Consider the following 12,753-nt stretch of genomic DNA (forward strand, 5'->3'; position numbering starts at 1 on the left):
GCTACCATTGTAGCAACTCCCCTCCACCCAAGATTAACATTTTATGTTCTCCAGCCTTGTGCTCACACAGCTTCCTTGCTTCTTATTCCTCTATTCTAGAATGGTTCCCTCCTCCCCTCTTGTCCCATTAGAAACACACTTCCTCATCAGTGCTCAGATGGTCATGCTGTCAGCTTCAGTGTAGTGGCAGCATTCACCCCTCCACATCAGGAGGTAACAGTTAAGCTTTGCATCTGAAACTTGAGCTCGAGCACAATCTGGATTGGCAGCCCCATACAGTATTAGTAGTGGGGGGCAAGCAGCGCCATTGGAAGCACCAGCACAATAAATCAGTATTCAGTGGCTGTAAGACTTGGTCAGAGGTCATGAAAGGCATTGAATACACACACTTGAGTGACAGTCATCTCACAACAAGAGGCAGGGTGACAGGTGGACTGAGATCAGTTAGCCATTTTCTTATGGCCCAGTACATACAAGTGGTAGAATATTTTGGGGGGGGGGGGGGGGGGGGTGTAATTGTTGGGAATGTCAGGATAATGTTGTTGATTGGTGTAAATGGTGCTTGGTCACAGTGGATGATGTGTGCCTAAAGGGCCCACTTTTGTGTGTGACAATGATATTGTTAGAAAACAAAAAGATGTATCTGGCCATTTGAACATCTTAACCAAGCAGCTCAGACCAGCAAATGATTCAGCCTGTATCTCATTGCTAGTTCTGTGGGACACAACTTGGATTCTTCATATCCTTATCAAAATTCTGACAGTTATGTAGTTTGGCATCATATCTGTGACATGCAATGAAAAACTGCATACAAAAATCAATACTACACAATTCTTAGAGCTAGCACTGTACCTTGCAGGGCAGAAAGAATATCAGCACAGGGAGTTTGACCAAGCCATTGACTTTTCGATACAAGTTGAAAAGCTGAGTAATGTACACACATTTTTAATCACCACCTTAACATGAAATTGGTACAAAGTCCATTCCAGTTGTATCCTGTAGCTAATCAACAATCATCTATTTCTAAAGAATCTGATAAAAGAGATACGTGATAGATTTTGACTGCAGGCAAACCACAGACATGCTTGCAATCTTAGAGAACACCCAAGCTACGAGGGGCAAAATGAAACTGCTGTTTCTGTCTGCTTGGGTGTTATAGTTTCTTCCCACATCCCAAAAAATGTGCTGGTAGGTTAATTGGTCACTGTAAATTGCCTCAGGTGTGGGGGGGGGAGTGGGAAATCAGGGTAGAGTTGAGAGAATGAAATGAGAACAGTCTGAGAGTTATACTTGATGGGCTGAATGGTCTCAAGTCATGAGAAAAATTTGAAAAGTTACGCATTCACCTGACTTACACTTGGGTCAAATTTGACAACTCATTCAGTTTCATAGGAAGCATTTACTCCAAACACATCTTAAGTAGGTATGGAGCCAATTTGATTCCAGTAGAAACTAGTTTGAGGCACTCAATGTTTCACACAAGTTCCTCCACCTCTGGTTAGGAGGAACAGAAAAAGCAAAGCACCTCCATGTTCTCCTGCCCAAAATTTACTCAATTCTATTGTCATGATTCAAGATTAACATATTGAATTGGTCTGCACTCACCTGCATGAAGTAGCTGTTGTGGTGAAATGCCTTGTGCCAGCATCCTCTGAACTACCCCCGGAGGCAAATGAGGGGGAGACTGACGCACAAGCGGTACGTGTGACATGAAGGATAGAGGACAAATGGGTCGAGGAAATGAAGACCCAGGAACTGGAGAAGCCCCAGTTGGGGTTTTCCTTCCTGTGGATCTAGGTCTATAGTCTTGGTCTTTGGTGAAACGCATCTGGTTTAACTGAGGAGTTGTACATGCAGATCTGTGATAGGTTGACCTTGTTCCTCCTATTGGAGATGCCCCCCTGTTTGTATTTTCCTGTTGAGAACCAGGTGACAAGTGGCCTGCAAATGTGAAGCAGCAAAAAGTTGAATTTAACATTATGGTTAAAAAAGCCCAAGGAAATATCCACACATTACTGAGTCACAGAACAGTTACAGCATGGAAGGCCCATCAAACACCCTGCAATCTTTTTCAGATGCCAGTCTTCTTGACCATTGTGTTAATTGTAGTTTTCACGATACGTTATAGCATTATGTTCTAGATCTTAACTGTTCACATGGACAGAAAAGTTCAATATCATTTTTGGTTTTTGCCTTCATTCTATGTCCCACCTGCCAATGGAAATAGGTTATCTATTGTAAATACCCTTTGAGATTTTCAATACCAATTTCAACAAACCACCGTACATATGTGAGGTGGTGCATATTGAGGTCAAATGCAAGGGGAATGTATACAGTAAATGGTAAGACCCTTGGGAGCAACAATGTACAGAGGAATCTTGGGGTGCGAGTCAGTAGCTCTCTGAAAGCAGCCACACACGTGGATAGAGGAGTAAAGGTAGCACAAGGCACATGTACCTTCATTGATCAGGGAATGGAGTATTAAAATTAGGAAGTCATGTTGCAGCTGTCTATATATAAACTTTGGTTAGGCCACATTTGGAGTAGTGTGCACAATTCTGGTTACCATAGCTATAGGAAGGACAGGGGGCTTTGGAGGGGGTGCAGAAGAGGTTCACCAGGATGTTGTTTGGGTTGAAGAGTATTAGCAGTAGGGAGAGGATGGCCAAACTTGCCTCGTCTTCTCTGGAGAGTCGGAGCCGAGAGGTATACAAAATTATGAGGCACAGTCTTTTTCCCAGGGCACAAATGTCAAATACTAGAGGTTATAGAGTGCACTGCCAGGGAAGGTAGTAGAAGCAGATACTATAGCAACATTTAAGAGGCATTTAGACAGACACATGAACAGACAGGGAACAAATAGATATGGACCACGTGCAGGCAGATGGGATTAGTTAGGTCGGCATCATGGTCGATGCAGACACGGTGGGCCAAAAGGCCTGTTCCTGTGCTGTACTGTTCTATGTTCTCCAGTCTATTCACATAACCATGTCCCCCACATTTAGAATAAAAACAATGCACAGGTCAGACTAATGAAAGACTGGCATAAATCGTTAATGCTTCCCTTCTCCACCGATGCTGCCCACAGTGCTTTTATTTCTGATGCCCCACTTCTGCAGTCCATTTATCCTTAAATTTTGGCAAATTCCTTCTGCACTTTAAAGCACTTTACACCTTAGTATGATGATCACAACTGTAGCCAAACTAAGAATCAAAAGATTTGAGACTCCCTTGCGAACCCTGCCTTTTATTTAAAAGTCAGATGCCAAAGACTTGCTTTCAAAAAAGTCTCAACCTCACTGACTTGTACATTGTGTGCCTCTCCCTCTATCAACTCCATAACCCTACCCAACACCAGATCTGTTCGTGCACCTTATGGTACTGTAACCTTAGGTTTATACTACTTCTTAAAAGTTCTCAGCATATTTCATCTGCTTCCCCTTTCCTCATTTAAACAGCCTATCACTCACCTCAACTCCAAAGGCCTCAATTTTGCTCAGATACAAAATGTTTTTCCAAATGTGGTATTAATCCAACAGAGGTGAAGCAATATTAGTATGTACTGACTTTACCAGTGTAAGGAATAGTCTCAAAGAGAAGACACTTGTTACTGTCTGATGAGTTGCAAGTACAGTAACTGGAACTCCCACCTCTCTATTTGCTTTCTGGGGGTGGTGGGGAGAAGGATGAACAAAATATTAATTGGTAATGACAAATACATTTAAAGCTCTGAAGTACCTTCCATTAGGCCGTGTCCATCCTCCACAAAGTCCTTCACTGGATGGCTCTCCTTCCCATCCTTGGCTTTGTCCTTGCTTTCAAACATCTTTCTGATTACTGAGGTAGGAGTGAATGATGGAGAAAGCTTCATGTGGGGAAAGACAAACATGGGAGAATTATAACCTGGAAACCTTTGCCTTGGTCTGCCTTAGTGTTCATCTACATTTGCTTCCAATGTCAAACCTTCCTTCCACCTTTTGTCTCAACCCAAAACAGTAATGCGGTCTTTGTTTGAGACAAGTTTCTCTAGCTTGGAGCAAAATTTGTGTCTTAAATGTTGCATCGACAGCTCCTCATTTGACAATGACTGCTGGAAATAATGGGAACATCTGTCATAGCTGATTCAGTAAAAATAGAGGTCAGAAATATGAATTTTGTGTGCTAAAGTTTGTGTGGAACCTTAACTCAAATTTGACAAGAGCAGCTCTGAGGGTGCTGACCAACATGAGATGTTGGTCTGTCTGCTTTCTCAGGTTGGCAGATTCTGTGGACTCTTTCAAAGAACAATACTTCTCTCATTTTTCTGGTTGTTTTACCCATCTGCACAATTCCATCCCTTCTAGTCCTCTGATGAAAAATTATAAATTCTTACCATGTTTGTGAACGAGGAGGCCTGCGATGGTGATGCTGCATTCAATCTGTGCTGACTAGCTGGTCCAGGCGACCTAATTCGCTGCTGCCTAAAACCAGGAGAGGGTGTTAGAGAATGGAGTATGCATTGTTACTTGGTACAGTAGTCTGCAGACTCAAGTCAAGAGTACTTCAGATACAAGACCATGTGGATCACTCGATTATATAACTGGAGTATGAAAAGGAAACCCAATCAAGTTCAATCACAGAAGTTACCCACTTAGTCCCATTTCAATGCTCCTTCCAAAACTCTAAATTTGAAGGGGAAAATTTGCAGAGTTATTGAAAGTTTCTATGTACTACTTCCTTGAGGTAAAAAGTTTTGACAAAAAAAAAATTGATCCCTTTAGCAAATTAAAATCAGAAAGGAGTCTTCAGGTTAAACTGACCATTTACAGTAAATACCTCAGATTTAAAATTTATAATGTCTTTGCCTGAAACCAATTAGCAAGTATTTAAGTTCATGCACAAATTAGTCTATGATCTGCCAATCCAAGTTAGAAAGTTGTATTTATTGAACTAATTTACACTTCATTACAGTAAACTTACATTCTAAATTCCATACCTGACACTGTAGCTATCCCTGCTGTGTTCATGGTGTATTTTCCCATATCCAGGTTGGTAAACATCCCCACCAGGCATGTGCAGGTCTTGCGCAAAGGGAAGACGTTCCATGGCTCCCTGTCGCATATCCATTTGGGATGAACTATCAGCCTATTAGATCAAGGACAGGATCAGAGGCAGCTACTGGCCCACAATTTATATGGCCTCCTCAGTTTTGGTACATTACATTCTGCCTTGTCTTTATCCACCTACTTAACCCATTTCCCCATATAGTCTCCCTTCTCAACCCACACTTCCTCCCAGCTTCCCATCAGCAAATACGAATATATTATCCTGTATCCCAATCATAAATTGAGAGCCAATACCATGGAAGCAATCCCTGTGGCAGTCCACTTGACAGTATTACAGCCCTGCAGCACACCAAATCCATACCATCAGGCACTTAACTTTATATTGATCTCATTTTATTTTTCCCACATCCCCATCAACTTCCTTCCGATTCTACCACTCACCTATACTCCAAGGCCAATTCAGAGTGGACAATTAGCCCACTAATTTGCAAAGATGTGCAATGTGGAAAGAAACTAGAGCATCCAGCAAATAAAGACGAAGTTACAGGGAAAGACCAGAAGTCAGGATTGAACCCAGGTCTCTGGAACTGAGGCAGCAGCTCTACAAGCTGCACCACTATGCCTCCCCAGTAGTATGCCAGAAGTTGGGACTCAAACCCACACAACTACAAATAGGGACCATAAAAAAAAATCACATTGCGACCTTTGACAATGGCTAGGATTGACTCTGGTGCCTTAGGCAACTTGGTCATCCCATCATGGGTTAAGCCAAAAGTGAATTATTTGCTCCTACTGTTCTGCACCCATTTACCAATCCTCAATCTACACCATTATCCCAATATCATGAGCTCCAATTTAATAACTTTGGCACCTTACTTATTCCATCAGTTACTACCTCAATGCCAGATGTTAGTTTCTATAATTTTTTTCTAAAAAGATTAGACTGGGCAGATCCAAGTGCCCATTACCACTTAGATACTACAATCTTCCCTTCAACCATCAGGCTAACTGGTCAGGTTCATAAATTTCATCCTACTACCTTAGTGGAAGCAATACTAGGAATTCCATAGCCACCCCCTTCAAAAGCCCAGGATAGTCGTCATCAGGTCCTGGGACATTACGTTCAAACCCAACTTGTTTTTACTAATGCCAATTTGAAAAGCATTCTTTTTGAAAAGCAAAATCCATGTCTTGATGCAGGGTTTCGACCCAAAGCGTCAACAATTCCCTTTCTCCCAGATTCTACTCGACCTGCCGAGTTCCTCCAGCAGATTGTGTGCTGCTCCTGACTTCATATTGTTCCAGGACCAAAATATATAAGTGAAACAAAAAGTTTGAAACTTCTATCATATCCCAGCTTTATTCTGAGCCACTGAAAACAAGCAGTGATCTGTCTGAATTTCAAATTGTCAAAAAAAAATCAAGTGACTGACACCTACCTGTGGAATAGGAGAGACGTTTTTGGACAATGGCAGTCCTTGGTAGTGATCTTGAACATGGGTAGAATTTGGGGGATAACCTACAAAAAAGGTAGAATGGGATGAGTTGACTTGGCTTGCATTTTGATGGCAGTTGTACAAAAATTGACCATAACTAAACAGAACCCAATTTGAAGTTTTTTCCTGTAGTTGCAAGGCGTCTTCAGACAGCCAAACCAAACCCACTATCCCTTTCCAAATGAGGAGCTATATGTGCCTACAGCTCTTTTTCAGAGCACACATTTTCAGTAATCTTCACTCCCCTTTAAATTTGTGCTAAATCACTGACTGGCAACCTAACCCATTAAGCCTTTTATTTACTGACTGGCTCCAGCCACCCCATCTTTACAATTATGGGAGTACTTGCTACTTAAATCATGCAAGGGAAATGCCTACATTTCTCCTTCCAGTTTTGAAACTTGTGGTTATACCTAGCCAATAATACTAGCTGTACTCACTAGAACAGCAAGTGAAAACAAAAATCAAGTGAGGGGTCCTTTTGAATTGATGATCACATACCACAGGCTCAAGGACAGCTTCTAGCCCACTGTTGTAAGACTACTGAACGATCCCTTAGTACGATAAGATGGACTCTCGACCTCAATCTACCTCATTATGGCCTTGCACCTTGTCTGCCTGCACTCTCTCTGTAACTGACACTATTCTGCATTCTTGTTTTCCCTTGTTCTACCTCAAAGCACTGTTGTAATGAAGTGATCTGTCTGGATGGCATGCAAAATAGTTTATCACTGTACCTCAGTACATGTGACAATAATAAACTAATGTAGTGAATGGGAGCTGATGAGCAATAAAAGATTTAGAGATAAAAACATTGAGAATTTGCATGCCTCGTGGATAAGTGAAATTTAAATAAAGCCTACCAAGATTTAGAAGTGTATAAGCATCTTGTCTATCAGATTGTCATTTTAGTCTTGAAGCACAATGGGTACTGAGATTCATCAACATTATTAACTAGATGCAAACTTTATGCTCACCAATCGGAGACTTGACTCTGAAGAATTCCGATGGGGATGGCTGCTGGAATGCTGGTATGGGGGACGAATGGCCTTGCTGATTTAGGACTGGTGTATGATGATTCTGACTGCCAAGCAGGTCACCTAGAATATCTGGGGATGGAGGCCCCATTACAGGGGGTGGTAGAATTTCCTGTACAAAAATTCACAATTTGATCCAAGCAGTTACACCACACAAAGTATTTAAAATTAAGCAAAGGCCACAGAACTAGAGTACTGAAGCTTCCAAAAGTGAACAGACTTTGCCAGAGGTCATATCCTGAAATTAAAATTTGGTTTCTTTGCAGCCACAGTGGTAGTTGAGAATTGTAATACTCCTGTCAAAACATACATGCAGTGGCTAGATGTACAGCAAAAATTTGGCATTCAGGACAAAGTTGAAACTCTCCAAAATTTGATGTTAAAGCTATGCAACACATACTAAATTGATTTCAGTGCCTGTTGCTTCATTTAAGTCCTGCATCAGGGAAAAAACTTTGCAAGTTGATCAGTGGTGCCATGCATTATACTGGAGGTTGTGTGGAACACTGAAGTCAGTCTCCAAAAACAAGCATGATGAACAAATCAACCTGCCCTTCCACATATCATTACAACCATTATCACTATCAAGACTCAACTCTTCTTCTGGATGATTCAATATGGATATTACTTTGTATTTTAATATCAGTGGATCATCACACCCCCCCCCCCCCCCCCCCCCACCCCCCCCCCCCCCCCCCCACCCCCCCACCCCCCCCCCCCCCCCCCCCCCCCCCCCCCCCCCCCCCCCCCCCCCCCCCCCCCCCCCCCCCCCCCCCCCCCCCCCCCCCCCCCCCCCCCCCCCACAAGCTCAAGAAACATTAAGTACTTTGAACACTCAGCAGTTCAAATTATATTCTGGCTAGATTACCATTTGCCCTCAGTTGCCAAAACCAAGGAGAAAATACAAGTCAGAGACTGCCTTTCCACCTTTACAAATCTAGGATTGAATTACAAGAAAGCTGACCAACTACAAAGGATCACATGGTAAAATTAATCCAAAAAAGTTACTGGTGCAATGACAATTTACGAGTAATGGAGTGAAACAGAAGCACCAAGAAACAAATAAAAACAGGAATATTCAAAACTGTCAAATTCAAATGATGTGCAGTCCTACATATTCAAATCATTAATGTTCAAATTTAAATACAAGTTATTGCTAAATGTTGAATTCACTAGTGAAATCAAATCATGTTTGCCTTCTGCAGGTTATAGCCAAGAAATTAGTTACACAAGTTGAAGCAACACATCAGCAAAGAGAAATAAGTTCTTCCTTAAAACAGTTAACTCTACATGAACCAATGCTACTGGGATTTATACAGTACTTCTGAATGTGGAGATGCCCAAAATGTGGAAAACATCAGTTACTAAGAGGCTAGATCAGAAGTGGCTTAGAGAGAACTGTTTTGAAGTGTGCTTGGTTCAAAGGAAGGAGAGGAATTTAGGAAGGCAATTTTATAATTTGGGCCCAAGCAACTGAAGGGACAGCTGTCCTTTGTAAGTGGGGAAATAATTAAAGTGTAGAAAAGATACCAGGGGGAAGAAAAAAAACAGGTTGGGGTGCAAAGAAGGGAACAGAGAATCTGGACACTGCAGGACCTAGGTTTATGTCAGCAAGTTTGAGATTCTGGCCAGGCAATACTCATTTAGGACAAAAGGAAAAAAAATTGGCACCAGCTGAAATTGAGGTTGACTAGTGAAAACCCAGGGTGACAAAGGATGACTATTAGATCAGCCAAGAGACGTTGGCAGCAAATGATAACGCAGGGCAGTTGAAATCAATCTTTAGTAAGTGAGAACATTTTGTAAGGTTTGAAATAGTGGTCAAATTGGACTAACTGAACAAACTCCAAGTTAATTTCCAGGCAGTAGAACAGGTGAAGGAAGTTGTTCAAAATGTTGTAATGCTTCAGTGGCACATGTCTCAAAGAAGAATGCCAGGCAAACATTCAACACACGAGCAGCATTGATTTCTTATCTGCGAGGTCATTGCCTGCAAGGGATGGAAAATTTAACAAGGGAATGGGAATAGATGTCTTATCTGGAGCTGTCCTGGCTACAAGTGGTTCTGTGAAAACTGCAACCAAGTGAGAGTAAAAGATGGACAAATGTTGCAGTTGCTGACTAAACTTAATAGAAAGGGTGCCAAGGGTCAAGAATGAACTTGGGAAAAGAGACTTGCATCAGTTCTCACGAAATAACAGGGTGGAAATACAATTACCAGTTAAGTGCTTGAAAAACAAAAAGGCAGGAAAACTGAGCAAGGCTAATGGACAAGGCTTCAGTCAAAGGTCAGCCACCATACAAAGTTGGGGATAACAAGATGTTCTAAATATTAGATTCACTCCATTCAAGGACAATCCTAACACAGGAAAGAGATGACCAAGGACCATGCTCCTTGAACCGATGTGATATTGGGCAACCTGATGGGCTCCATGGAGTCTGGAGACAGTCAAATGGACAAAAATTTGAGGGGAAAGGCCACAGTGAGAATCTGCAGTAGAATCAGGAGGAATAAGACACAAGTGGCTGATGTTGGGATCTGGAGATTCAAAAATAAAAAAAGGGCCCCAACTAGAGTTGTAAAAATTAGTGAATTGAAGTCCAGTCGATTATGAAGGAACTGGCGACAGGCAGCAGAGGTACAGACTTCTGTGAATCTGTCTAGTGCATAGGACTGGTTCTGAAGGATGGAAAGCAGAGATGAGTCTCACTACAAAGAGCACAATGTACATAAGCCACAATTGAAAGGCTAGAATCTAGAGAATAAACTGTGCAGTGGCAAGCAGCAAATAATGCAATAGGGGTCTTCAAGTCAGAAAGATACAAGTGAGAATCCAGAGAACAAACCAAACCAAGAATTTGGGAGCAAGTGTTATAGCCCAGTAGGTAACAAGGGAAGGATGGCTACAGTAGGCCGAAACAAGTTACTTAAAACTGTCTTGCATCCATAACTCTGATCTGCAAGGTTCTAAATGGGTGAAGTTCAGGGCAGTACAAGTCCCAACTAAATGGTGCTGTGTGAAAATGCTCCCACCTCGTCTGCTAAGTTGACAAAGTTTGCCATAAGGTGTCCAAATAGTTTCAATTTACCAGAGGCTGACCAAATTCACTGAACATTCTTTCAAAACATCTTTCTACAGATACATTGTTTATAGCAAGACAAGGACCGAGAGCCATAGCATGGAAACAGAACCTTCAGCCTTTACCAACCATTAACCCATTTACACCAACTGTACAGAAACCCATTTTATTCTCCCCACATTCCCATCCACCTCACCTGCACAAGCAATTTATGGCAGCCAATTAACCTATCACCACATACCTTTGGAGATGCACAAATCAAATTAGAATAACTGGAAAAAACTTCGCCAAAATGAAGGTCACCTAGCCAAATTAGGTCAAATGCAGCTTCTGTTGCTCCCAAAGAACAAGCTTGCAAAAGCTTATTTTAGCAAGAGGTTTCAGGAGAAATTCACATCCTCAATGGATACAGCCAATGGATAGATGGGCCATTTGAGAACAAATTACTTGGAGACAAGAAACTGCAAATGCTGCAATCTGGAGTCTAAATTACTTGGGAAACAATTCCCATATTAGTTTCCAAGTGAAATGAGTTTGCATTTCCTGTTGTAATATTTGAACACTATGCCCTGGTAAAAAGGATATTTAAGAATGCATTTTGTTAACTTGATTACATAATGTTGCTGAATTTACATAATCCAAAAGGAACTGTACAAAGCCAATGATAAACAAGCCCCATTAGGATGCCAGGTTACGAGACAGGCAGGAACTTGGTATAAAAGGTGTTGACCTAGCCAGATGTCCAAAAAAATGTGAACGTTTGACAGTGAGTGTCTGCTTCAAATTTTCAATGATACTGGTCATTATGCCCATCACCAAGCATGAACTACAAAATACTCAAACCATTACGAAAAACGTGTTCAAGTTTATGACTTGAATCTGCAGTCACATTTCTACTTACAGGGGGTTTTGATTGTGAAGGCAAGGTTCCACTTGCCTTCATACTGTTAACTAGTTTATTGAAAGCAGTCATATCTGTGTCTTTTTTTTGTATTTGTTTGGGACCAGATGATGCAGTGAGAGTCTGTTCCAGATGTTCCACCATGAATGGGGTGGCAAGCTTCCTCTCAGATTCCATTTTGAGACCTTTCAGTTCTGCTTCCACCTCTTCTACAGACAGAACCACTCCAGTCTGTGCTGCAAAGCAGAAAGAAACATTATACACTACATCTTGAAACAACCCATCAATAATCGTAGCAATTTAAACAGTCCAGTTACAAACTGGGTACTTTATGCATCTGCTTTTAATGTTCAAAGAACACCAATCATACATGGCAACTTCATAATCAGTTGTGGATACTGGACTACACTTCAATAAATGAAATACATCAATTTTTGCTGGTGAAATACAAAGTTTCTTGAAGCTTAGCTCCACGTTCACAGGGAAAACAGGAAATACCTCTTTGCAGGGTTATTAAATCCCTTTGTGGCAGTAGCTAATGCTTTCACGATTACTGAAACTGCTGACAAATAATAAATGAGCCATGTACCGTCTTTCCACAAGTACAAAAAATGTTAATATAATCAAAGCAGGTGAAGAACTGGCTAAGAGCACAGTTACTTGGCACCACAGTAAGTGTCGGGGGCAAGGAAACATTGCCTTTCAGCCCAAGCCTGTACCAACAATTACATGCCCATTTACACCAATTCTAATTTTATCCTACACATTTTCATCAACTCTACACCCCCCCCCCCCCCCCCCCATTCTACAACTTGCCTGCATACCAGGGTAGTTTAAAATGGGCAATTAACCTCCCAGTCCTTAAAACTATATCACATAAAGAGCAGCATTAATGCAACTTAAAATGTAGTCAGTGAATAATATGCAGAAATAGACACATACAACTCTCCTTTAGTTTCTCCTTGTTGGCAGTGAGACTGGACAGCAGTGGTTTCACATCCACATTTGCTTTTCGCAGTATCTCTAAAATGTCAACCTTTTTATTAATCTCCTTATTATCTTCTCGTGATTGAATGGGAGCAAAATAGTTTCCAAGTTGTGAAACAGGAGTTGGGATCCTCTGCTCCAGACCTGCACCCACCAAAACAAAAACTTGTTAGATTTAGTTAACTTATTTAGAACTTAAATGTTAA

At 41.4% G+C, this 12,753-nt stretch overlaps 1 protein-coding gene across 1 annotated transcript in view; it reads right to left on the minus strand.

Moving 5' to 3' along the window:
* eif4enif1 (eukaryotic translation initiation factor 4E nuclear import factor 1) overlaps positions 1-12,753 on the minus strand; it is a 43,841-nt gene that overhangs the window by 4,216 nt on the left and 26,872 nt on the right. The window contains exons 9-16 of the mRNA XM_052032336.1: positions 12,503-12,691; positions 11,561-11,796; positions 7,519-7,690; positions 6,485-6,564; positions 4,976-5,124; positions 4,373-4,460; positions 3,739-3,865; positions 1,606-1,941 (exon numbers count right to left, since the gene is read on the minus strand). Of these exons, the coding sequence (XP_051888296.1) occupies positions 1,606-1,941; positions 3,739-3,865; positions 4,373-4,460; positions 4,976-5,124; positions 6,485-6,564; positions 7,519-7,690; positions 11,561-11,796; positions 12,503-12,691 (1,377 nt within the window). The remainder of the gene's footprint in view (positions 1-1,605; positions 1,942-3,738; positions 3,866-4,372; positions 4,461-4,975; positions 5,125-6,484; positions 6,565-7,518; positions 7,691-11,560; positions 11,797-12,502; positions 12,692-12,753) is intronic.

This window comes from Pristis pectinata, chromosome 17, assembly GCF_009764475.1.
Source record: "Pristis pectinata isolate sPriPec2 chromosome 17, sPriPec2.1.pri, whole genome shotgun sequence".
Lineage (NCBI taxonomy): Eukaryota > Metazoa > Chordata > Chondrichthyes > Rhinopristiformes > Pristidae > Pristis > Pristis pectinata.